Source organism: Bos mutus, chromosome 3 (genome assembly GCF_027580195.1).
Source record: "Bos mutus isolate GX-2022 chromosome 3, NWIPB_WYAK_1.1, whole genome shotgun sequence".
In the NCBI taxonomy this organism is placed as follows: domain Eukaryota; kingdom Metazoa; phylum Chordata; class Mammalia; order Artiodactyla; family Bovidae; genus Bos; species Bos mutus.
In genome coordinates this window covers 17027902-17054159 of record NC_091619.1, presented here as the reverse complement: position 1 = coordinate 17054159, position 26258 = coordinate 17027902, and the positions used below count along the sequence as shown (strand labels likewise).

Genomic DNA, 26258 nt, shown 5'->3' with positions numbered 1-26258 from the left:
GACTCTTTGCGACCCCATGAATCGCAGCACGCCAGGCCTCCCTGTCCATCACCAACGCCCGGAGTTCACTCAGACTCATGCCCATCGAGTCAGTGATGCCATCCAGCCATCTCATCCTCTGTCGTCCCCTTCTCCTCCTGCCCCCAATCCCTCCCAGCATCAGAGTCTTTTCCAATGAGTCAACTCTTCACATGAGGTGGCCAAAGTACTGGAGTTTCAGCTTTAGTTACTACCATATTTTTACAGTGAGCAATTCTTGTTCTTTAAAGTGACAAGGGAACCAAAGATAGTGAAATTAGTTTAAGTTCAGTTTATGATATACTGATGACATCATCCCATCCATTTTTCATGTCATAGACATGAACTTAGACAATTTAAAGTTCCTGCTACCTCTTCAGGAACTGTCTCTTAATCTACAGCAGGTGTGAGGAATATCACTCTGAATTAGATAAAATATGAGCAATGCATTATTTTAAAGAAATGCAGTTTGTTTATTTATTCAGGTTGACTTTTTGCCCCCAAAAGGTACTGGCCAAATTGCTAATGACTAGGTAAAAATAATTTGAATTAGTATATTTATTGTTGATCAATAAAATAATTCTTACAAAGTGCTTGAAAATAGATTGTCTCCTTAGCATTTGTCTTCTTTGACATCACTGATTTTAAAATATTTATTGAATCCTTTTATGTGCAAAGATACAATCTCAGGACATTAATAACATAATAGTTTCTTCCATAAAGTTGCCATAGCACATCACCAGCATATTACAATTTATATTCTTATAACAGATTATAATAATTACTTAAGAATAAAAGAGAATGGTAGGTATGTGGTAATGATACAGAGTTGAAAAGATATATATTTATTAAGCATCTATATGCCATCAAGTTTCAGCAGCATATTAGGGAACTTAAAAGGACAAATAAGAGACTGATAAACATGACAGATGGTCTCAGCTGACTTTCATACAATTATATCTATTGTACATTATTAATTTACTTAGGAAACTTTTCCCCAAGATCTGCAAAGCTAAAAAAAGTAGATGAATCAAACTATATTTTCTGTTAGTACAGTAAATATATATTGATCATATCACACTTATTTCTACTGTTACAGCAGGTAAAATTAAATTGTGAGAAAGTGGTTCTTTTTTCTTGAATTGTTATAAAACAAAGAAGTCCTCTAGATTTCTGGGTAAGAAGGATAACTAGCAATCCCACAGTGATTTCCACTATTTCTTGCCATCCGTATATATCCTTGGTCACCAAAGTGGAGGCCCCAGCTTTAGAAAAAGAAGTAACACAAAATTACAAATGAATATAATCAAATCGCATTATCAATTTTCAATCTTAGATTGGTTTTCTCCTAAAGTGATTATATAAGAGAACCTATAAAGCAAAATTAGAACAACGTAATATATAATAATTTCCCCAGTGCTTCAGGCAATTTTCAAAGGATGGTTTGATAGGTTTTAATGTAATATTGATGAACAGATTAATACCTAATTTAATACCTAGGAAAATAATATGTTTCATCACAAACCTATAAATCCTCCTGTTTCTGCAGAGAATGAGTTTTATTATATTTTCCAAGGCCCCATCTTGAAGTATTTTTGTATAATAGGATCACAGGTGATGATTTCCTATCAAACTTCAATTTCTTCAGAGTGTCATGTAGAAATATTTTGAGAGATCACTAGGGAAAAGGCAAAGGACAGGGGTTTTCTAAAAGAGCAGCTCTCAAACATGTTTTTGAAGTGGAGCTCGGACTTTTTCACAGTTAAAGCTGTAAAAAAAAATGGAATATGCTACCTTGGGAGGAGATGAGCTCCCTGGCACTGGAAATGTTCAATCAGAGGTTTACATAACTTGTTAGAGATGTTGCTAGAGGGGGAATTTCTGGGTCAGATAAGGGTTAGAGGAGATCAATGGTTCATGACTTTAACATTTCACGGACTTTAAGAATTTCAAAAACTTTTGCAGATTGACATAAAGTTACCAGTTTTTAAATTAGCAAGTACTAGACATTAAAAAGAAAACTCTTTATTATCACCATCATATTGTAAAAGACAGGAAATTTTAACACCAAAAACAAAACTTAAGGGGACACAATCTCTAATCTAAGGATAGTCCTTTGAATCAAATAAATTTAGATTTATGAAAGATTCACCAAAATACTTTTTTCTCCCTTTTTCACATACTAGTGAAAAAATTGACAAAATCCTTGCAAGAGAAATGACTTGTGAGGTTCTTTATTATTCTGAGATTTTATAATTATAATTATACAGATAATTATAATACGAGGCAGGATTCATACTTTGTATGAACTGTGCTATAACTAGCATACAAATAAAAGCATAGGATACTGTGATTTTATTTGAAGAGCAGCAGGAAATTCAGCTGAAAGGAAAATTAAACGTCCTTAGGAAACCAATGGGAAAAAGAGATAGAAGGTTGGTTTGGGGCCACGTTGTACAGAGCATTGAACAGCAGACTAAGGAACTTGTCTAACTCCCTAGGCAAAGGGAAGTTGTTGCAAATTTTTGCTCAGGACTCAAAGGAAGGTTGTATTTTTGCCTGCAGTGGAGAAACTAAGACATGCTGGCTTATTAGAAAAAGACAAGTGGCATAATTTAAAGTAGCTGTTCTTCAATAGGCCTTAACTGTTCTATGTATCAGCCATTCACTGGACAATCTTCAGGTGTTATTTCTCCCTCGTACCATTTAACACAGCTGTCTACTCTCACCTCAGGCTTCCCTTGTGGCTCAGCTGGTACAGAATCTGCCTGCAATGCAGACCTGGGTTCGATTCCTGGGTTGGGAAGAACCCCTGGAGAAGGGAAAGGCTACCCACTCCAGTATTCTGGCCTGGGGAACTCCATGGACTGTATAGTCTATGGGGTCACAAAGAGTAGGACACAACTGTGATTTTCACTTTCACTACTCTCACCTCACTTTCCTCTTGGCTTTAAAATACTACTGTATCCTGATGTTCTCTTCTCTCTCTGATCACTCTTTCTTAAACTCTCTTAGGGGCTTTTTTTTTTTTTTTTTTGCCTCACCACAGGCTTCTCTGGTGGCTCAGTGGTAAAGAATCTGCCTGCCAAAGCAGGAGATGCAGGAGACACAGGTTTGATCCCTGGGTCAGCAAGATCCTCTGGAGTAGGAAATGGCAACCCACTCCAGTATTCTTGCCTGTGAAATCCCATGGACAGAGGAGCCTGGAGGGCTACAGTCCAAATGGTCCCAAAGAGTCAGACACGTCTAAGCAACTGAGCGCCCACATCATACACATGGCTTGTAGGATCTTAGTTCTCTGATCAGGGATTCAACCAGGGCCCTGCAGTGAAAACACCAAGTCCTAACCACTGGACCTCCAGAGAACTCACTGGGCTCCTTTTTTGATTCCTTTCATTTATTGCCATTCCTGTTTAAAATTCTTGAATGCCTCCCTAATACCTTGAGAATAAAATCCAAACTCCACTCTCACCTCTCATCAATGGATGCAGGTTTTTCAGTATCCAGTTTGATAAGCAAAAGCCATAATAAACTCTGGCTAAGCTATTATTAGTATCAATAGCCACCACTTATTGAGCACTTACTCTGTGCTAAGTAGCTTAACATATATTATCTCATTTAATCATCATCCTGTGAGGTAGGTATTATCTTCTTTTTACTAAAGAAAAATACAGGCAGAGGTAAAGTGGCTTGCCCAAAGTCATGCAGGTGGTTAATTGCAAAGCAAGGGTTCAAATCTAGGCTTTTATGCCAAAGTCTACACTAACTTTTAAACTATCCTTTTTTCTACGTTCTTCCTGTGAGTGAGGTAGTATAGGGAATGAAATTCAAACCAGAACATCCAGGATCTTTTTACTGCCTAAAAAATAGGTAAAAATGTTAGATAAACTGAGTTTAGACTTAAGTTCTGGTAACGAAAGTTGAGTGGAGGCTCTTATGACTAGTAATATGAACTTAGTGAGATCGAGCAGTCCCTGATCCCATTCAATATCCCAGACCCCATTCAATATCCAATTCAATTCAGTCCCAGTCCCAGAGAAGGTCAACTGGCCCAACTTTGTAGAACATCCCAGACCTCTTTTTGGCTGAGTACTGCTAACTCTGCTTTTAAAAATACAACTGATTAAAAACCTCAAGCTAGATAAATATTTGAGGACAAATTCTTGTCTTCAGAACTGTACAACATCAGTTCCAAATGTTCATTCCAGTCCTTACCAAGTTGTTTACTTTTGTTAACTCTATAGACCTTTCACTCAAACTGTTCAACTTTGGGAAAGTTTCTTAATTCTCTCAGTATCAGGAGCTTCCTATTCTGTGTTATGGGGATAAAATGCCTATCTCATAGATTACCTTAGAAATTAAATGAGAAAATGTATTTAAAGTGCTTGCACAGTGTCTGTAGTAAATACTCGACAAGTAGAGATGGCTATTTTTGTTTTTATCCAAGTATAAGTCCATCTGATTGGACTCAAAGGGGAGTCCATCCCCTTTAAAAATATGTAGTGCTTTTCCTAGGGTGACTAACAGTTCCATTTTGCCTAGGATTGTCCTGGTTTTAAAAATAAAATCCTATGGACTTCCCTGGTGGTACAGTGGATAAGAATCCACTGACCAATGCAGGGGACATGGGTTTGATCCCTAGTCTTGGAATATTCCACATGCTTCACAGCAACTAAGCCTGTGTGCTGCAATACTGAAGCTCAGGTGCCCTAGAGGCTGTGCTCCACACAAGAAGCCACCTCAATGAGAACCCTGCACACCACAAGCAAGAGTAGCCCCCGCTCACTGCAAGTAGAGAGAGCCCGCATAAAGCAACAAAGACCCAGCACAGCCAAAAATAAAATAAATAAGTAATAATAAAGAAATAGCACTTAAAAAATAATAAAGTCTTGTGGCCTGGGAAATGTCTTAGTTGGTAATAAAACAGGGTGATTGGTCCCTCTACTTTCTCCCTGCATACTATAGACACTAACTTATCAGAAATTCCTTCTAAAATACATGCTGATTTCCTTTCTAACAAATTACAGCTTTGAACTTTCTAGGCTGTGCCAGACACTACTCTAGGCATTAGGATTATGGAGGTAAACAAGGTAGACAAAGTCTTTTTAAAGCCTATATACATTCTACAGGGGAAACATACAATAACCAAAGAAATATGTAATGTAAGTACTATAAAGAACCTGGAGAAGGGAATGGCTACCTCCTCCAGTATTCTTGCCTAGAGAATTCCGTCAACAGAGAAGCCTGGTGGGCTATACTCCATAGCGTTCCAAAGAGTTGGACATGACTGAGCAACTAAAACTGTCACCTTCTTTAAGTATAAAGAAAAATAAATGGTAAGGGGATACAGAGTGTTGGGAGTCATGGCTATATTTTATTTTATTCTTTGGCTGTGCCACATAGCTTGCAGGACCTTAGTTCCCTGGCCAGGTATCAAATGTCAATAAGCAGTGAAAGCACCGAGTCCTAACCACTGGGCTGCCGTGGAATTCCCCAGGGCTACATTTTAGATAATATAGTCAGAGGATGCTTATCTGAGGAAATATTTGAGCAAAGACCTAAGTAAAGTGAAGGTACAAGTGATGCAAAGACCTGGGGAAAGAGCTGGGAATAATCTTGGTATGTCTGAGAAACAGCAACAAGTCTAATGTACCCAAAGCTGAGTGAGAAAGGAGAAAGGAGTTGGAGAGGTGGTTGGAGAGGCAGGTTGAGACCAGATAATGTCATGCTTTACTTATCATGGGTTTTATTCTGAATGTAAAGGAAGCCATGAGAGGGGTTAGAGTAGAAGAGTAATAAAATTTGTTTTTTGATTTAAAAAAGATCATTTTGGCTACTATGTAGAGGATTGACTATAGGCAAAAGAGAGGGAAAATGACTATCAGTTGGGAGATTATTGCAGTAGACCAAGAGAGATGCACAGTGGCTTGAACTAGAGTGGTAACAGTAGAGGTACTGAGAAGTAATAACATTTGGGGTAATTTAGTGATGGTAGAAATGACAGGATTTGCTGATAGATTAGATGTAGGATATCATATGAAGAAAGAGAAGATGGCTCTAATGTTTTGGTCTGGAGTAAATGCTGTTGGCATTTACCAAGATGGAGGAAATTTGCCTGGAAAATCCCATGGGCGGAGGAGCCCGGTAGGCTGCAGTCCATGGGGTCGCAAAGAGTCGGACATGACTGAGCGACTTCACTTTCATCTTTCACTTTCATACATTGAAGAAGGAAATGGCAACCCACTCCAGTGTTCTTGCCTGGAGAATCCCAGGGACAGGGGAGCCTGGTGGGCTGCCATCTATGGGGTCACACAGAGTCGGACATGACTGAAGCGACTTAGCAGCAGCAGCAGCAGCAGCAGCAGGGAGTCAAGAGTTCTATTTTGAACATGTTAAATTAAAGAGGCCTAGAGACACACAGGTGGAGAGGTCAAATGGTAGACAGTTGGACATGGAGTCTAACACTCAAGTTATAAAGGTAAGAGTCCTCAGCACATACATGATGTTTAAAACCATGAGACTAAATGAGATCATCTAAGGAGTGAGCTGAGAGAGATAAGGAACTGAGGTCTAATGTTGCTTATTGATTTATAACTCAAGACAGGTATTTAGTACACCACTTCACTGAAATCTCTCTTGCCCAGATTGCCACTCACCTCCATCTTGCCTCATTAAACAGTTTTCAAGTCTCATCTTACTTGCCCTTTTGATGTTTGATGTATAATTTCTCTCTCCATTCTGAAACACAATTTAACTTCCAGAGGACCGCATTCTTCTGGCTTTCCTCCTACTCTACTTCACAGTTTAAAGATCTATTGGGTACATAGTTAATACCTTTAATTTTTTCCTCAGGTCAAAGTTGTCTTATGCCCCTATAACTGTGGAGCCTCCATTTCTCATTGATCTGCATATTAAATAAAACTCCTCCCTTTTTTTTGCAAAGATAATCCTGGTCCATTTTGAGGGCAGTCTGACCAAATGTGTCCTTGTCAGGCTCCTAAATTTTTCTAAGTCCATAGCAGTTGTATCTCTAGTTCAGCTAGCTTTTTAAATTTATAGATCTGCCCATTATTGGCAACATAGACTATCCAAATAACTAAGGATCTTCTTAAGTAGTTTAACCGCAATAATCTCCAGTGCCTAATATTTAGGGAGATGTCCCTGAAGAAATATGTAGTTCATCATTCTTCACGTATATGCTCTAGTTTTATTCCTGGATTCAGTCAAACCATCAGAGGGTTTATAATCAGGTATTTTGCATTATTTTGGCTCCCATAAAATAATTTTTACTCAAGTATGTTTTGATATTAAGTCATTTATGTATATTGCTAGACATTATGAAAGCATTCTGTAAAACTTATAACTGCATTTACATTGGGATATTGCTGAGGGCATAGTTTTCTATATCAGATCATATTCTCTTAATAGAAATTTAAAGGAGGAATAATAAAAAATAATAACTATGATTTATTATACATAATCTGTGCCAGATACTATGTGATAAATGTTTTACATACATTATCTTGTTTAATCCTTATAGTAATCTTGAGACTATTATTCCTATTTTACAAATGGGAAAACTGAAATTTATTCAAGATATTAAATAAGATGTTAAATAACCTGCCTAAGGTCACACAGACAGTAAAGGAGCTAGGATTCTAAGTAAGATCTCCCTGACTTCAAAGTTAATGCTTTTATTTATTATGCTATGCTGCTGCTGCTACTGCTAAGTCACTTCAGTCGTGTCTGACTCTGTGCGACCCCATAGACGGCAGCCTACCAGGCTCCCCCATCCCTGGGGTTCTCTAAGCAAGAACACTGGAGTGGGTTGCCATTTCCTTCTCCAATGCATGAAAGTAAAAAGTGAAAGTGAAGTCACTCAGTCGTGTCCGACTCTTAGCAACCCCATGGACTGCAGCCTTCCAGGCTCCTCCGTCCATGGGATTTTCCAGGCCACAGTACTGGAGTGGGCCATTGCCTTCTCTGTTATTATGCTACACTGTATTATAAAAAGGAGCTAAATACTCATATCCAGAAAGGGAGAAAAATTCAGGGACATAGAACAGTGTTATATACATACCAGAAAGATTAAGTAGAAACAAAAGGAAAATAAAAAAAACCAAGAGGCCAATTAGAGGAAGACCGCACATTGTTTTTCTGAAGGTTAACTTGGTATCATTGGAAATCACATAGAATCTAACCTTTCAGGAGAGCATTAAGAACAAGTTTGATGATATTAAGAGGGCTTTGTTTGAGTAAACCTCTGTGGAGCCTGGAATTCATGATTATGTCCAATCTGTCTTTGTTGGGCCAGCAATTGTGGTTGTTCATAATTTTTTCCCTTCCTATCTCACATCTCTTTCTAACAGGCTGCAGTTCTCTCAACTCATTCACTTTCTCTCAGTTCTGGAGTTTGGCACATTTACCTTCCTCTGTTCTGATTACCCTTCTTCATCTGGCTATTTCTTTCTCCTCCTTCAAGATTCAGTCAAACAATCTGGCTAAAAGGCCTTCCCAGACTCCCCAGGCTAGGCCAGGTACTGTTCTGTGCTTCCACTGCAATGGATGCATATCCCTGTCTTAGCATTTATTACATTCTATTGGGATGGTCACCTGTATCTGCCTGTTTCCTTGACTCTACGTTTTAGAGCATGAGTATCTTGAAGGATTTTTTTTTTTAATTTTTTAAAGTCGCTCAGTCATGTCTGACTCTTTGCAACCCCATTGACTCTAGAGTCCATGGAATTTTCCAGGCCAGAATATTGGAGTGGATAGCCTTTCTCTTCTCCAGGGGACTCTTTGCAATCCAGGAATCGAACTGATGTCTCCTGCAATGCAGGGGGATTCTTTACCAACTGAACTATCAGGGAAGCCCCCTCCCCCCAAAAAATCTTGAAGGATGATAGAGAAAGGCTGTATTTTTCATTGTCTAACACTATATTTGCTGCATGGTAGGTGTTCAATATATGTTTGTTGAATCAATGTATGAAATGAAGATGTAAACAGGAGCAAGAGATTATTCTACCACTAAGGAGTTTATATTTTAGTGAATGGAGCATGATTTTTAGAAATAGCTATAACAGAAGCTACAATTTGCTAAATGCTATAATAGAATTCATAAAGCATTGCTAGAGCTTAGAAGTTAGAGAAACAATTCTGAGTTAATGAATGGGGTATGGAGAAGATAGCACTCAGGGTAGGTTTTGAAGAACAAATAGAATTTTAATAAGTTTTTTTTTAATTTTAAAAATAATAAGTGGTTTGTTAAAGACAATTTCAAAAATACATAAAGGGAGACAAAGACAACCTTTTTATTTTTTGCTGTGCCACAAGGCATTTGGGATCCCAGTTTTTTCCTTGGCTGTGCATGGCATGTGGGATCTTAGTTCCCTGACCAGGGTTGAAACCAACATCCCCTGTAGGGGAAGCATGGAGTCTTAACTCACTGGACTGCCAGGGAAGTCCCCAAGAAAACCATCATTAACATTTGGTATAATTCTTTCTGGTCCTTTAATATAATATATATCAGAGAAATGAGCTATAAACTTAATACTTATACTGAATATAAATATTATATTTATATGTATTTTTCCACTTAAACATATATTCCAAGTATTTTATTCAGTTATTGATAATGATCTCAATAAATATAATTTCTAATACATGGGCTGATTATATCATAATTTACTTAATACTACCTATTTTTAGGTATTTCTGGTTGCTTACTAGTTTTCATTATTAAAGAAAAAAATGCTACATTTACATAAATCAGGTATGAAGTTTTCCCAAAATTCAGGATTATTTTCTTCATATACATTCCAAGAAATGAAAATAATTGGATGAAGAATATGAACAGTTAGAAAGTTCTTAATTCATATTATCAAATTGCTTTCAAGAAGGATTGTAAAAATTTTACAATCCTTCCACCAGAATGTAGGAGGGTGCCCATTTGACCACAGACAGTGGGGTTTCTATAGACAGCAATGGGCTTTAAGGGCATTTCAGAAAGATGAAATGGCATAGGTAACAAATTAGAAATAGCTAAGTGTCTCTACATTTAGGGAATGATGAGAAAGTGGTTCACTGTGGCCAGAGTGTGAGTATGGATGAGTACATGAAAATATAGTGGAAGAAACGTCTAGAAGGCTATGTTTGAAGGCACTTAGTAGACACGCTTGAATGGCCAGAAGTTTAGACTTTACTTTGATGAAAATGGTAGACTATTTAGAATTTTGACCATAGGTTTGGATGATACATATTTTAAGAAGATATTTCCACAGCTGAGTGAGAACTGAATCTGAATTAGATAATGTCATTAGCAAAGGAAAAGAGAAAACCCATATAAAGTGTGATCAGAGGCTTGAAGGACAGGGCTGTGTGGGTTTAGGGAGAGAAGGAAGAGCACAAGATGATACCAAGGCTTTGATAATCTGAAAATGGTAAGGTATTACTAAAAATAGAGAATAATTTTCCTTCAAGCTTATTCTAAAATCTAGACATATTATATCAGGATGTATTGTATTTTGTTGTTCTAATTCTTGAGTGGGCTGTGAGCCCTTACAGAATAGGATAACTTCTTACTAATTTTTGTATTTCCATGGCCTAGATACTGTCTATCTCATTGTAAGATGCCTAGTAAATGCTTATTAAATTAGCAAGTGCTGAGAAGAGCTTTTGAATTAAAACTCTAAAAGATGTATGATCTTCGAAAAGAAACTTCAGTAGAGAAGAGAATTTAGCATACCTACTGTAGGGAGTAAATAAGATATATAGAAGTTAAAGTATTGCTCCATTTTAAAAAGCTATCACTGGTTTGGACCCAAGCTGATTAGTGCTGTGAATAGGTTTTAAATGAACCAAGATATTAATCACTTCAACTATTTCCCAAAAGGCCATCCAAAGACTACCATCTTCTTTGTGAGCCACAAGGTGGAAAAGGTAGAAAAGTACCTTTTTGTTTATTTATGATTTGTAGACTATGTATTTTCCATAAAGATCCGAGGGCTGCTAGGGGTAGAATTATTTAACTTAAATGCAGAGTATATCATGTAAAATGCTGGGCTGGATGAAGCACAAGTTGGAATCATGATTGCCAGGAGAAATATCAATAACCTCAGATATGCAGATGACACCACCCTTATGGCAAATAGTGAAGAGGAACTAAAAAGCCTCTTGATGGAAGAGAAAGAAGAGAGTGAAAAATCTGGCTTAAAACTCAACACTCAAAAAACTAAGATAAGGGCATCTGGTCCCATCACTTCATGGCAAATAGATGGGGAAACAATGGAAACAGTGTCAGACTTTATTTTGGGGGGCTCCAAAATCAGTGCAGATGGTGATTGCAGCCATGAAATTAAAAGACACTTGCTCCTTGAAAGAAAAACTATGACAAACTTAGAGAGCATATTAAAAAGCAGAGATATTACTTTGCCAACAAAGGTGTGTCTAGTCAAAGCCATGGTTTTTCCAGTAGTCATGTATGGATGTGAAAGTTGGACCATAATGAAAGCTGAGCGCTAAAGAATTGATGCTTTTGAACTGTGGTGTTGGAGAAGACTGCTAATGCATGTATTGAGGGGCTGTTGGGTGCCACATACTGTGCTAAGGATTCAAAGACACAACATAATCTCTGCCCCAGAGGCATATACAGAATACTTGGGTGATACTTAGGTGAATGAACAATTTAAATATATTGTGTAAAATACTCTAGAATGCAAAGGACACTTTATTTGCATAGGAAAAAAAAAAGACATTTTGCCCAGCCCAAGGATTTAGGGAAAACTTTCCGGTATAGATAATGACTAAGCTGGTTTTGAAGGAAAAGAAGGAATAAACCAAGTGAGGAAAAGGGATATTCCAGGCAGAGGGACCAAAACAATTAAGATATGAAGACACTGAAGATAAAATGATATGGATACGAACTGTAACTGTGTATGCTTCAATAACCAAGGATGAAAAGTGTGAGACAAAGTGCCAGGAACTGAGGCTGACAGACAGGTAGGGACCAAACATAGGTGACTTGTCTTTTCTACTCAGGAACACTCATCTCACACTGACTGGTTCTAGGAGATAAAATTCTAAACTTATAGTCTAGACAAACCAGATTGAAAGTAGTATAAAGGACAGATTTAAGAGTAAAGGAGACCTGGGTATAAATCCTGAAAAAGCAAAAACACTAATTCAAAAAGATACATGCACACCAATATTCATAGCAGCATATTTTCAGTTGCCAAGACATGGAAACCACATAAATGCCCATCAACAGATGATTCCCATGTGGTGCTAGTAGTAAATAATCTGTCTTGCCAATGCAGGAAACCAAAGAGATGTGGGTTTGATCCATGGGTTGGAAAGATCCCTTGGAGGAGGAAATGGTAACCCACTCCAGTTTTCTTAAGCTGGGCAGGCTACAGTCCATAGCGTCTCAAGGAGTGGGACATGACTGAAGCAACTCAGCAATCAAGAATATATGTATCTGACTCTTTGCGACCCCATGGACTGTAGCCTACCAGGCTCCTCCGTCCACGGGATTTTCCAGGCAATAGTACTGGAGTGGATTGCCATTTACTTTTCCAGGGGATCTTCCTGACCCAGGGATCAAACCCAGGTCTCCTGCATTGTAGACAGACGCTTTACCGTCTGAGCCACCAGGGAAGTCCATTTAACGGAATACTACTTAACCACAAAAAAGAATGAAATTTTATCATTTGCAGCAACATGGGTAGACTTGGAGGACATTATGCTGAATGAAATGAGTTAGACAGAGAAAAATAAATACTATATGATATCACTTATATGTGTAATCTAAAAAAATACAATAAACAAATGAGTATAACATAAAAGAAGCAGACTCACAGATACTGAGAACAAAGCAGTGGTTCCCTGTGGGGGTGCAGGGGAGTAGGTGGTACTAACTAGTGGGTGTAAGACAGATTCAAGGATGTATTACCCCAACTGGGGAACACAGCTGATAGTTTGTAAAAACTATAAATGGAAAGTAACTTCTAAAAATTATACAAAATAATTTTTAATTAAAAAAAATTTTTTTAAATAAAGGAGACCAGCTAGAAAGCTACAGGGATAGTCCAGGCAAGAGATGTCTGAACTAGAGCAATAAATAGAAGTGGAGAGGGAGTAGGATCAAGAACAGACATGACATAAAACTAATCTGACTTATTGCTTGATTAGTTCTGGAGGATCTAAGACAAATTCATAGTATCTAACGGGGCAACTATGTTGTGTTGTGTTGCCTTTGAGTGAGATGGGAAGTTCTGAGAAGGAACCAAATGCTGGGGAGGGCACTGGGTTCCCTGGACATATGAAGTTTGGAGAAATTAAGATACAGAGAAGTGCCTGTGTCCAGACACCAATTTTAATTAAATATACATGAAAATATGAGTACATTACCTGTTTTTCACAAGCCAGTAGTCCTTCCCGTCAAGGTTACCATAGCCAACCACGAGTACACCATGGTTCACATTCTGAGTGCAGGAGGGGTCATAGTAGACACCTGAAAATAACACATGGGTAAGGAAAAAGAGCAAGTGGTGTGTGCCACTATCTGATTAGCCTGTTTGGATATATGTGAGGAACATATACTCTCATGTTTAAACTACTTAGAGTTCATGATTCTTTGCCATCAATGTCATAGTTGTCACAACTGGGTTTTTCTATTGTTTGCTTTTTGGTTTCACAAAGTTTGGCATCAAGTTAATCACAGTTCCCTCAGAAAGCTCCTTTGATGAACTGCCACCTTTTTCCACTTAAAAAAAAAAAGTAACTATTTGGCTGTGTTGTGTCCCAGTTGTAGCCCATGGGATCTTTTGTTGGGGTGCACAGACTCTCTAATTCCCCCACCAGGGATCAAACCCATGTCTTCTGCATGGCAAGGAAGATTCTTAACCACTGGACCACTGGGGAAGATCCCTAATTTTTTTTTAATTTATATTGTTGTATTTCTTTGTATATATTCCTAAATTGTTATGCATCTTCATCCTTTGCTGAATGAAATGATCTTTAAGGTGAGGCTTTCTGTGGGTGGCCTCCAGGTACTCTGCTGTGCTGCACCTACACTCCACTGTGGACCCGGAGGCTAGGCGCTCAGGCTCTGGACTCAGGCAGCACGGTTTCTCATCCCAGCTGACCACCTGCAGACTGTATGACTTTAGGTAGGTTAACCTAAGACATGGTTTTTTTTCATCTGTAAAATAGGGTTATTATAAAGATTAAGGGGCTTCCCAAGTGGTACTAGTGGTAAAGAATCTGCCTGCCAATGCAGAAGATGCAAGAGATATAAGTTCGATCCCTGGGTCAGGAAGATCCCCTGTTGGAGGAAATGGCATCTTACTCCAGCATTCTGGCCTGGAAAATTCCAAGGACAGAGGAGTCTGGCAGGCTATAGTTCATGGGATCGCAGAGTCGGACATGACTGAGGAACAAGCACACATGGGGATTAAATGAGATAGTGTGTAGAAAGAATTTAGCATCGGACCTGGCATGCAGTCTTAGTAAATTTTTTCAAGTCTTACTTTACTAATGAGAACTGGGTGTAAAAAAATATATATGAAGTGAAATGAGATGGAGGATTCCATTTAACCCAATCTAAGCTTTCAGAGGCAGAGTGATGGGGAAGGAGGACATTCTTTCCTCCGATGAGAGGGCAGTATAAAGCATGAGGGTAATATGTCTAGGTTTTTACCAGTTTTGTAGAGGAAGAAAGAAGAATGGCTCGCGTCTATACCAACAGACACAGGTCCTTTATTGGCCACGGCTTCTTTTAAGGCCTCTTCGCTGCCGAAGGGAAGTTCAATATACCTTGAACACGTGGCAGCTCGATTTTTTACATCATACTGGCACTTTCCATCCTGTGGGGAAAGGATAAGTCAGAAAAAGAAGTGGACTTCAACTTCCTTTATAAATTGACAGTATCGTAAGTCTGGATTGCAAATATGTTTTCTTTTCTCATTCATCCTTTCAAGTATCTAAGGCTCTTTCTTATTTTTAAAAAAATAAATATTAAATCTTCCAAATCCTAATAGCTCTATGTTTCACCAGTAACAGAGGAAATATAGAACTATTCTATTGCTTTAAATTGTGAACATCTTCATGTGTACAAAAGTTGCCAGGGTAAAGTCTCTCAGACTCTAGGTGGATTGTTAGGGAAACACTACATTAAGACTAGACTAGAGCTTTAAAATCTTTTTGATGGTATAATGCCTGCAAGATGATCTGCAGATTAAATATTGGTTTGATTGTTTAGTTGCTAAGTCGTGGCTGACTCTTTTGTGACCCCATGGACTATAGGTAGCCAGGCTCCTCTGTCCACTGGATTTCCCAGGCAAGAATACTGGAGTGGGTTGCCTTTCCCTCCTCCAGGGGATCTTCCTGAACCCATGTCACCTGCATTGACAGGCAGATTCTTTACCTCTAAGCCACAAGGGAAGCCCAAATATTGGTTTAAAAACACCATATCTCAAGTGAGAAAGGGGAAGTTGCAAATTCATATTTGTTGTGTATACAACTAGGTTTTTAAAAATGCCTTATAGGAAAAAGAACTTGAAAGAAATAAACCAAAATAATAGTGGTTAAGGCAGGAGGGTTTGAGTGATATTTTTATCTTTTTTAAATTTTCTGTCCTATCATTTAACAAAACGTGTGGTGAGACTTGGAGGAGGAGGAGAGTATTATTTAACTTTTTAGTAAGGTAGAAGAATTGTGTGGTTGATGATCTGAGAATAAGGTTGAGCACAGGAGTTTGCAAGACAAAAAAGTTTAAATACCAGGCAGATACACAAAGAATTTTAAGGAAGGTTTGCTGAAAATTCATTTTTAAGCATGAACTTCACCTGCTTATTTTAAATTATTGTGCCAATGGTAAATTAAGAAGGCTGCTGCATAAGAAAGAGAACTCTTAAGAATTTAAGAATTCTTGATTGAGGTTTGTTCTCCTTCTCTTTCTCTCTGTTTCACACACACACACACACACACACACACACACACCACGCAGCACTGCTTCTCAAGCACTTGGCTTGGTGATAAGTTTAGTACAGTGAGTTGGAGGGATAACATAAGGTTATCCCTCCTTATAAGGGGCAGTACAAAAAGTTAACTTGCAGGCACACCATGGCTTTGTAGGGATAGGAAGCTTCTGAATCGATGCCGTTGTTGTCAATGATATATTGGAAAGCCTCTGTCATGAAGCCACCATTGCAGCCTTTATTCCCATATTTTGCAGTTGAGCAATCCACCAGGTTCTGTGCACTCAGAGACACCAGCTTTCCTGTTTTCAGCTTCACTTGTGCTTCCAGGGCTCCCACAGCACTGAAAGCCCAGCAAGAACCACAAGCACCCTACAACAGAGACAAAGTCACAAGGGCAATCATAGTTAGCAAGGATGGCTTCCATAATGCAAACTGGGCAACTCCCAACATGTCAGCACTTTCATCAGTTCAGGAAGAGCTCCCCCTCTACCGTTTCCCCTCCCCTTAGATCATGGCAATGATTGTTCTCTGGAACAAGTCTAACTTTAATGAATATTTATGAATGGCTGACCTCACAGCATAAATGCCATATTCAAATATGTTAAGAAACAGTATTTACTGAAAATGTACCAAATACCAGCTATTTTCACCCCATAATAGGGGAGACAGATGCCAACAGGAAAGGGATTTTTGAGAGGAACTAGGATGATTCCCTTGACCTAAAACACCCTTCCTCCTGCCAAATGTTCCCTGAAAGATAAGACTAGCATTTTTTGGACATTTTTAGCTTTAGAATTTTTTGATCCTAAGTTATTTTACTGGGAAGCATAAATAGAAAAACGCAAAGCTGCTTTAGTTTAAAAAGGTGCAGAGGGGTCCGAGCCACATCATAACTGCACTGCCTCTCCTCCTCTCATTCCACTTGGCTGTCTATTGGAAGGAAGCAAGTTCAGTCTGCTTTTGGTTAAAGTAGAATCACCCATTGAAATGCAAGCACTCAGAGAAAGGAGCTCATTAAATTATTAATATTTATAGTGAACACTTAGATGGGTAGTTACAGGGTCTTCTCAAACTTTTAGAGAATTCCACTGAGAAACTCAAAACTAGTTGAAAGAAAAATATCTAGATGGAAAAGAATTATGAGATTAGCAGTATCATTCGTTTCTTAATTTTTATATTTTTCTTTGGTCACAGGCTTGGGGCAGCTTCAAAGGACATTGATTCTTCTCCCTTATCCTGACCTCCAAGGTGATATATATGTTTTATCCTTGCGTGCTAAGTTGCTTCAGTCATGTCTGACTCTTTGCAACCCTATGGACTGGAGCCTGCAAGGCTCCTCTATCCATGGGATTCTCCAGGCAAGAATACTGAAGTAGATTGTCATGCTCATCTCCAGGGGATCTTTACAATCTAGGGATTGAACCCGCGTCTCTTGTGTTTCCTGCAATGGCAGGCAGGTTCTTTACCACTAGCACCGCCACCTAAGAAGCCTTTTATCCTTAGTTATCCCTAATTAATTTAGGATTTTTGTAGCTTTTTTTTTACAAGAAAATTAAAGGAAATATAAAAATATAGGAACACATTTATAAAGCCCATATTTCTTAGCAATGTAAGCCTTAGTCAAGAACTAACTTGACGGGTACAATTTACAGGTCACATTTAGCTTTAGTTATTTCCTCTCCATCAATCCTGAAATTCCTAAGTGAGATGGAGGAATAAACTTTTTGATTGAAATTTTCTCACACATATGATACTATTTCTCAAGTAACTGACTTATGGAGGGTCCAGTGCAGTTGATGGATAGTATGAACACTAAAAGTCTTTCCTAAAGACCCATTTGCTAAGTTCACAGTTTTTTGCTTAGTCAAATATGACGCTAACTGTTGGTATTCTCAGCACTATGGGAAATAAGAAAAGTATGATATGTGGTCCAGGCCCTTCAGAAGGTCACAGTGTAGTTGGGAAGATAAGAATAGCAAACATATTTAGAAAGTAACCTAAGGGACTATGAGATTCACTGCTAAATGATACAGCTAGACTAAGCATTTAAGGAAGAGAGACCTCTACCTGAGGTACAGAGGCCTAAGATGATAATACTCACCTGGTATTTCACTTCAGTAACACACCCCTTCTCTCTCCAGTCCATAGAATCAGGCAATTTCTGATTAGGGTCTGACTTGTAAGTGACATTTCTTGGCCATTGGCTGGGAACTCTCAAGGAACTCATTAAAGATATCACTTCTTCACTGGTCTACAAAGATATACACATATGTCCTTTCACTTATATCCTTCTGGTCAATATCTTGAAAATTATAACTGTGAATATATTTAACAACTGAGAAAAACCAGTGGAGTTGTGACTAATATAGATAACTATCTGGTAGGTGAATTATCCAGGTTTCTTTAGTCCTACACTTTGCCATTAGCATCCCAGTCAGACATTGGGAAGGAGAAGAAGAAAAGATAAAAAACTAAAAGTTACAGAGAGGCATATTTTTCTTTCAAAGCAAGGCAGAATTTTATAAGAAGGGTTCTCTAAAAAGTGGACTAAACTGATTTTGCTTATGAGAAAGAACTGTAAAAGATTCCTGCATTTAATCCACTTAAGGTGTTCCCTTCCAAAGGGTACTATTATTCTTAATTTTGGCCACAGTGAAAAGTTTTTGTAAGATAGAGCAGAATCTAATAACTAATGAAAGGTTACTTTATATTAATACCCACACTCCCCCATTAAGAAAGCAGGTGGACCATATTACATTATCAGTTTAGATTTACCTAAGTATGGTAACGTATTCTAAAATGTTGTGAGTAGTCTTTAGGCAATATTTTCTAAAATTAATAAAAGTAAAATTAACTGTGGTCTGTGAGTTTAAAATATTCCCCTAAAGAAGGGATTTATTAAGGAAAGTGGTCACAGTGTAAATCAATAAGGAATCTGCAAATTCTTATGTCCCTAAATTCTATTTTCTAATTTTATGTTCATATACATATAAAACACTCCTTTGTTGTTTACCTTCAAATTGCCTTTGGGGAGACAGAAATCCAGTTTACCCAAAGATGAATGTAGGATTATTTATAATTTACCTACCATGTCTCCTAGGTGGTTCATGCCTAGCTCATATGAATGCATTCCCATTGAATGCTCCAGATTGTGAAGTGTAACAGTTTTTAGATTCTTTTCCCAGATGAGACGCCGTGCTACTTCCTCATTCTAAAATAAAAAGAAACATCATTATACTGAATCCTGCACAAATGTGTTCAATAATGAAAATATACATATTATGAAGCATTCCATTAAATGTGGATCTGTCTGGGAGCATGCAAATAAATGGATATGAATAAATAAGTGTAACTGGGAAAAACTGCACACCAATCTTAACTCTTCCTCTTAATTGCTCTCTTGGTGATTAATATCATTTTAGATATATACAATGAACTTCCTCAATACGCTAGAAAGGTTTTTTTTTAGAAATTGTAATTTGTTGAAGTATATTCTTTGTAAGTGGTAAACTCACTTAATCATTATAGGCCTTTTAAAACATCTTTAAAAAAAATATATATATATAAAATTGATTATTTATTCATTTAGCTGCACTCTGTCTTAGGTCTTAGAAAAAATCCTGCAGGATCTTTGTTAGAGCATGCGGGATCTTTAGTTGTAGCATGTGGGATGTGGCATGTGGCATGTGGCATGTGGGATCCCTGAACAGGGACTGAATCAGAGCCCCCTGCATTGGGAGCAGGGAGTCTTAGCCACTGAACCACCAGGGAAGTCCCTACCCTCACTCTTGAAAAATAGTTTAGTCTGATTATAAATTTATAGCTGTTTTTATTCAGTTATTTGAAGGTATTTCTGAATTGCCTTCTGGTATCTATTATTGTAGATTAGAGGTCTGTTGTCAGTCTAATTGTTGTAATGTTTCTAACTTCGGTAACTTATATGATTTTCTTTTTCTCTTTGATATTTTGCAGCTTCGCTACATGTTTGTGGGTATGGGTTTCTTTATTTTCCTCTGTGTAGTATTTTTGACTGGAAAGCACTTTTGACTAGAGAATTCAGGAACATTCTTTTTTCCATATCTGGAAAATTCTCAACCAGTATCCCTTCAAATATTGCTTCTGCATCATCATTCCATCAGATGTATTTGGAGCCTCAAACTTTCTTTCATCTCTTTACCTGCATTTCCATAGTTTTTCCATTTTATTTTTGTGTGCTGCCTTCTTGGTGAATGCCTCAGTACTATCTTCCAGATCTGATTCTATCCAGCTCTTTCCAGTTTGGAGTTCATCCCTTTTGTTGAGTTCTTATTTCAATGACTCTATTTTTTCATTTCTGAGGTTTCTAATTGGATTTCTAATACATTTCACAATTTCTTTTTCATTCATGTAGATGTCATTCCATTATTCATACTTTAAAAAATAACTTTGGTCCTATTATCTTAATTTTATCCAGCATAAATTCATATTCAGGCTACTGATTTTCTTGCCCTCCAGGAGCTTAATTTACATAGAATGCAATATACATGGTGCCTCTTAGAATCGCTGACCCTCACCTCCACCCATAAGGCCATAGTTTACAACAAGCCATAGCCCAGTGAGCAGTCAGCAACAACTCTTTTCTGTCTAATTTCATTGAGTGTTAAAACCCAGGCCTAAGCGCTGGTTCTAGGTAGCAAGTAAGTCTAGGTAGTAAGTCTAAGCAGTCCCTCTGCCTTCAAGCAAGATTTTACTGTTATCCTAGTAAAAGACATATACAGATATACTTCCAAACCACTAGAGTGAAAAATAAAATAAAGACAAATCTAATGAAGTATAGGAAAGGAAAAAAAAGTGATTAGTAGTGATTAGACAGTTGTGAAATAGATTTTAATAGTGGGGTACTAATCAAAAGTCGCTTTCACTCCTTCTACTGGACTAGAATCATTAAAAAGTAAGATAACATTCATTTAACCGGATAGTGGTGCTAATTGCACATCTAACTTTGGTTAACATGGAAATTAGAGGCCTGAAATTTTCACCCTCGCCCGTAAAGGGGAATGGGTGAGGGTGAAATTCATCATTACTAAGAAAACAACTCAGGGCATTTTTATATAAAAATCACATCAAATAAATAAATTTATATATAATCTTTGCTTACAATTTCATATATTATAGTTTTAGGTGGAGAAGGAAATGGCAACCCACTCCAGTATTCTTGCCTGGAGAATCCCATGGACAGAGGACCCTGGCAGGTCGCAAAAGTCAGATATGACTTAGTGACTAGATCATCATAGTTTTAGGACTTAGTTATTTGAAGCACCAGGGTTAAGTATTAAACTCAATCAAGAAGTATGTTTAGAAATAAAAACAAAAGTACAAAGTGGGAAGTGAGAGTCAAGAAATAACATCTGCCAGTGCTTCTCTGTGCCAGGGACTGAGGACAGGTCTTTTTGTTCCTCAAACGTGCACTCTTTCCCTCTTGGCCTGGTACCTTCCCATGTGAGGCCTTTCCTGACCATACTGTCACATGTGGAGGATAATCACTCCCAACCCCTCAGAGCCTTCATGGAAGACCCTCCTTCAGCCCCCTAGGTCTTGCTTTATTTTGTTCCACTGTTTGCATCATATTGTTGTTCAGTGGCTAAGTCATGTCCAGCTCCGTGCGATCCCATGTATGGCAGCATGCCAGGCTTCCCTGTCCTTCACTATCTCCCTGAGTTTGTTCAAACGCATCTCCATTATATATATGCTTATTTATTTACTTCTTTCCTATCTCTCCTTTCAGAATATAAGTGCCCTAAAAACAGGAAATTTTTGTTTCCTGATGAAATTCTAGGGCCAAGAAGAGAATCTGGTAAGAAAATGAGTGTGTAACATTTACTGAAGACACTGCTTGTCAAAATATGTAGTCAGGGGTACTTCCCTGGTGGTCCAGTGGTGAAGATTCCATGCTCCCAGTGCAGGGCAGGGTGCAGAGTTCGATCCCTAGTTAGAGAACTAGATCACATATGCCGAAACGAAGTTCACATTCCGCAAGTAAGGCCTGGTGATAGTCATTCAGTTGTGTCCGACTCTTTGTGACCCCATTAACTGTAGCCTGCCAGGCTCCTATACTTCTGTGGAATTTTCCAGGCAAGAATACTGGAATGAGTTGCCATTCCCTTCTCCAAGGGATCTTCCTAACCCAGGGATTGAACCCAGGTCTCCTGCTTTGTAGGTGCATTCTTTACCATCTGAGCCACCTGGGAAGCCCCTAAATCTGGTGCAGTCAAACAAATATTTTTTTTAAAAGAACATGTAGGGTACTTGAGTAAAAGCAAATTGCTCAAACGGCAGCCAATCTACCTTTTCTTTGTATTGTTTTCCATAGGTTTTCTTCCAGAGATCCCAGTGATGATCCAGAGTGGGGTCTCTGTGCACTTGTGCCATTGCAGAGGAGCACAGCAGGAGTGCCCACACCAGCCAGTTCATTCTGTTAAAGGAAAGATGACACAGGAAGACTCAATATTAGCTGCATCTGATGTGACCATACTTTTTTCTCAACAAGAAGCAATGCAGAGTCTGTCAAAGAGACAGAATGTTACAAATCAGAATCATGCAGGAAACTTTTTGGATTATATACTGACAGGGAGTAACTGCAGGTCTTTGTCTGAAATGCCACTTCCAATTCTAAATACCATTTTGATTTTCAAAAAAATTTCCTGATATCTGGTAAACCAAATTTACATCTGAATTTGGGAGGATGTGGAGATGAGGGAAGCAGGGACTTTACAGGATTTGACAACAAATCTAATCAACAGGAAATCCTCTTTTCTCTGTTCCAAAATATTACTAATATTTAAGAAGAAGGCAAACCTTTGAAAAATCAGTTTATCTTGGTAATTTTTTAATACACAAGCTCTTCTTAACTGGTCTATTCAAATATCCACAACCTTCAGAGGTAGTTAGAAGACAACTCCTATGTACTACTTTCACATCCTTGGATCATTTTACCTTTTTATCCCTAAAAATCAAAATATCTACTTCAAAAGAAGCGTTAACTACTTTTGAAAACATCACTTCTATATTTAATACAAAGAGACTGTTAAGTGACTGACTACCTCAAACTGGATTCTACTTTCTTTTCCACTTCTTTTTAATTCAAAACAGCTGTATTTTTAACCATATAAGTCTTCAAATTATAGTCCAAAGAGAGCTATGTGTTAGCCTCAGGACTTAGATATTCAAGCCGACATTAAGCTTTTCAAAAATGGATTCTTTTTAGTCAAAAAAATAAGAGGCAAACTGAGCGACAATGATTGTTTAGTTTACTTCCTGAAAGAAACGATGTAAAACCTGGCAGGCAGAGCAAGCTAAAAACACCAGTGAAAGGTTTAAGGACCAAGGAGGAGAAAAAGGACAGACCGTACATACGTGATAGAACAAGCAGGTCCTCCCAGACTAAGAATGCTGACGGCGGGCTCTCTCCAAAGTTTTCAAAGTGAGACTCAGCTAAAGTGACTTTAAAAAGAAATTGGAACTTGTCACATGAGGCGTCCACAATGAGGAAGTGAACTTTCATTTCAGTTTCATTTAAAATCTAAGGAAGTGTGCCACCTCCAGCTCTCTCACTATGGTTTTGGAGACAAAGTGGGTACAGTAAACCAACAAAAAAGAGCCCCCAGCAAAAGAGATCAACAGAACAAACTCAGCAAAATAACATGAGTACAAGTTTACTCTTTAAACTCTCCTCATTTTGATTATTCAATTTACCTAAAAACAGCAACTTTCAGATGGAAAATTTTAGTTATGAAGAGATTAGGATTAAGTTCCTGAACTCCAGGTTTCCTCCATGATTTCCTAGGAAAAACTGCTTTATTGTTTTTAACACAACTCATCCATGATCTACTGTTGTCTAACTCTCACCCAGATGAGAATTCCTGTTTATCCATGGGTCAGTTTCTGAGCTCACTAATGCGTTCTCTTTCCTTCTGTCCCTTCAATAACACAGGGTTTTAATTAAAATAGCTTTGAATATGTTTTGATGTCTAACAGGGTCGGTCACTCTTATGTTTATTCTTCTTTTTCGAAGTTGTCTTAATGTTTTGTGCCTGTTAACTTTTCCACGTGAGTTTTAAAAATCAGTTTATCAAGCTTTCTGAAAACTTCTGTCAGTTTATTTAAATTTATATCTATATTGAATTAGTATATATATCATGAGTGAGTGAGTGAGTGAGTTGCTCAGTCTTATCCGACTCTTTGTGACCCCAAGGATGGGGGCCCACCAGGCTCCGCTGTCCTTGGGATTTTCCAGGCAAGAAACTGCAGTGGGTTGCCATTCCCTTCTCCAGGGGATCTTCCCCACCCAGGTATCAAACCTGGGTCTCCCACATTGCAAGCAGACTCGTTACCATCTGAGCCACTAGAGAAGACATATGTATCATAAATATGTTCAATACACATATTATAAATTTGGGGAGACTCAAGATCATTACAATGTTTAATATTCTTATCTGTAGTAGACATTTTCATGCTTATGGTCATTTAGCTTTTTTTTATTAACAAGTTTTATTGGAGTATAATTGCTTCACAGTGTTGTTAGTTTCTGCTGTACAGCAAAATCAGCTATATGCACCTAGCTTTTGTTTAAAAAAAACATTTCTATTGTGGATAATTAGACATAAATAAACATAGAGATATGGTAAAGTGAGCCCCATGAGACCATTATCCTGCTTTAACAATTATCAATATGTGGCCAATCTTGTTTTATTTACCTTCCCACTTACCCAGATTATTTTGAACCAAATACTAGACATCAGGTTATTTCACATGTAAATATATCAATGTGTATCTCTAAAAGATAAAGACTCTGAAATAAATAAAATTCCAATACCATTATTACATCTAATGTTCTCAAACATGTCAATATTTATATTTCCCTATCTTAAACATTAAAAAAAAGTTTGTTCTGAGTTCCAAATACAGTCTGAACATTGGAAACCTTTGAGTTATTTTTGTATCATTAATGAATTCATGGGTTTAACCATATTTTATGTGCTTCAATTCAATGCAGCTTTACAGTTAATGTTTCTCGTATTGTCCCATCTTCGGTCAGTGAAAACATTCAAAATGGCTTCTGAGTCCTGAGTCCCTATATTTGGCACGACATTAGTGCTCTTTAATGGACTCTTTTCTAATATGACAGACCACGGCAGGTTTATGTTGAACACTCCCAGCCCAGAGAGCTTTCTTACCCCTTTCATCTTGGAGGACACAGCTCACCATGTGTTCACTGACAGCCATATATGAACCAGGAAGGGAGCCTCACCAGACAATGAATCTGCCAGCGTCTTGATCTTGGACTTTCCAGCCTCCAGAACTGTGAGGAGATAAATTTCGGTTGTTTATAAGCTTCCCAAGTGGCTCAGCAGTAAAGAATCTGCCTGCCAATGCCGGAGATGCAGGATACATGGGTTCATTTCCTGGGTCAGGAAGATCCCCTGGAAGGAGGGCATGGCAACCCACTCCAGTATTCTTGTCTGGAAAATCCCATGGACAGAGAAGCCTGGTGGGCTACAATCCCATGGGGTTGCAAAGAGTTGGACATGACGGAGCGCACACACACACATATTTATAAGCCACTCCGTTTATGGTATTTATAGCAGTCAGACTAAGGCAGCTCTTCTCATACATAAATCTTACACTCAAAGCAGCTAGCTTTCTTCATGTTTCAAGGACATTTATGCTTATTATCCTCTGCACTTTTTCCACACTTTATTATTTTAACAGTCCTACCTAATGTTTGTTGGATGCACCAATTACATGCCAGTGAATGTGCTATGTGCATGCGTGCATGCTAAGTCACTTCAGTTGTGTCCAACTCTTTGCAACCCCATGGATCTTAGCCCACCAGGCTCCTCTGTCCATGGGATTCTCCAGGCAAGAATACTGGAGTGGGTTGCCACTTCCTTCTCCAATGTGCTATAGTCTTTGTATATTATTATTTAATCTTCTCACTGCTGTGAGGTAGGATGATTATTATCCTCATTTATAGCTCAGTTGGTAAAGAATCTGCCTGCAGTGCAGGAGACCCTGGTTTGATTCCTGGGTCGGGAAGGTCCCCTGGAGAAGGGATAGGCTACCCACTCCAGTATTCTTGGGCTTTCCTTGTGGCTCAGCTGGTAAAGAATCCACCTGCAATGTGGGAGACCTGGGTTGGAAAGATCCCCTGGAGAAGGGAAAGGTGACCCACTCCAGTATTCTGGCCTGGAGAATTCCATAAACTGTATAGTCCATGGAGTC

General features: G+C 38.2%; 1 protein-coding gene across 2 annotated transcripts; it reads right to left on the bottom strand.

Moving 5' to 3' along the window:
- Positions 1-467: 467 nt before the first annotated feature.
- Positions 468-25328, bottom strand: CTSS (cathepsin S). Of its 2 annotated transcripts, XM_070367151.1 has the most exons (9): positions 25211-25328; positions 23391-23477; positions 22323-22449; positions 19087-19209; positions 18100-18249; positions 16140-16367; positions 14717-14882; positions 13426-13528; positions 468-1283 (listed from the first exon to the last, which is right to left on the bottom strand). In XM_070367151.1, the coding sequence occupies exons 3-9, from the start codon at positions 22446-22448 to the stop codon at positions 1184-1186; spliced, it is 996 nt and encodes a 331-aa protein (XP_070223252.1). In that variant the 5' UTR covers position 22449; positions 23391-23477; positions 25211-25328; the 3' UTR covers positions 468-1183. The 2 variants fall into 2 exon arrangements, with proteins under 2 accessions (XP_070223252.1, XP_005894974.1); XM_005894912.3 differs by lacking the exon at positions 25211-25328 and having other exon boundaries at positions 23391-23529.
- Positions 25329-26258: the final 930 nt, after the last annotated feature.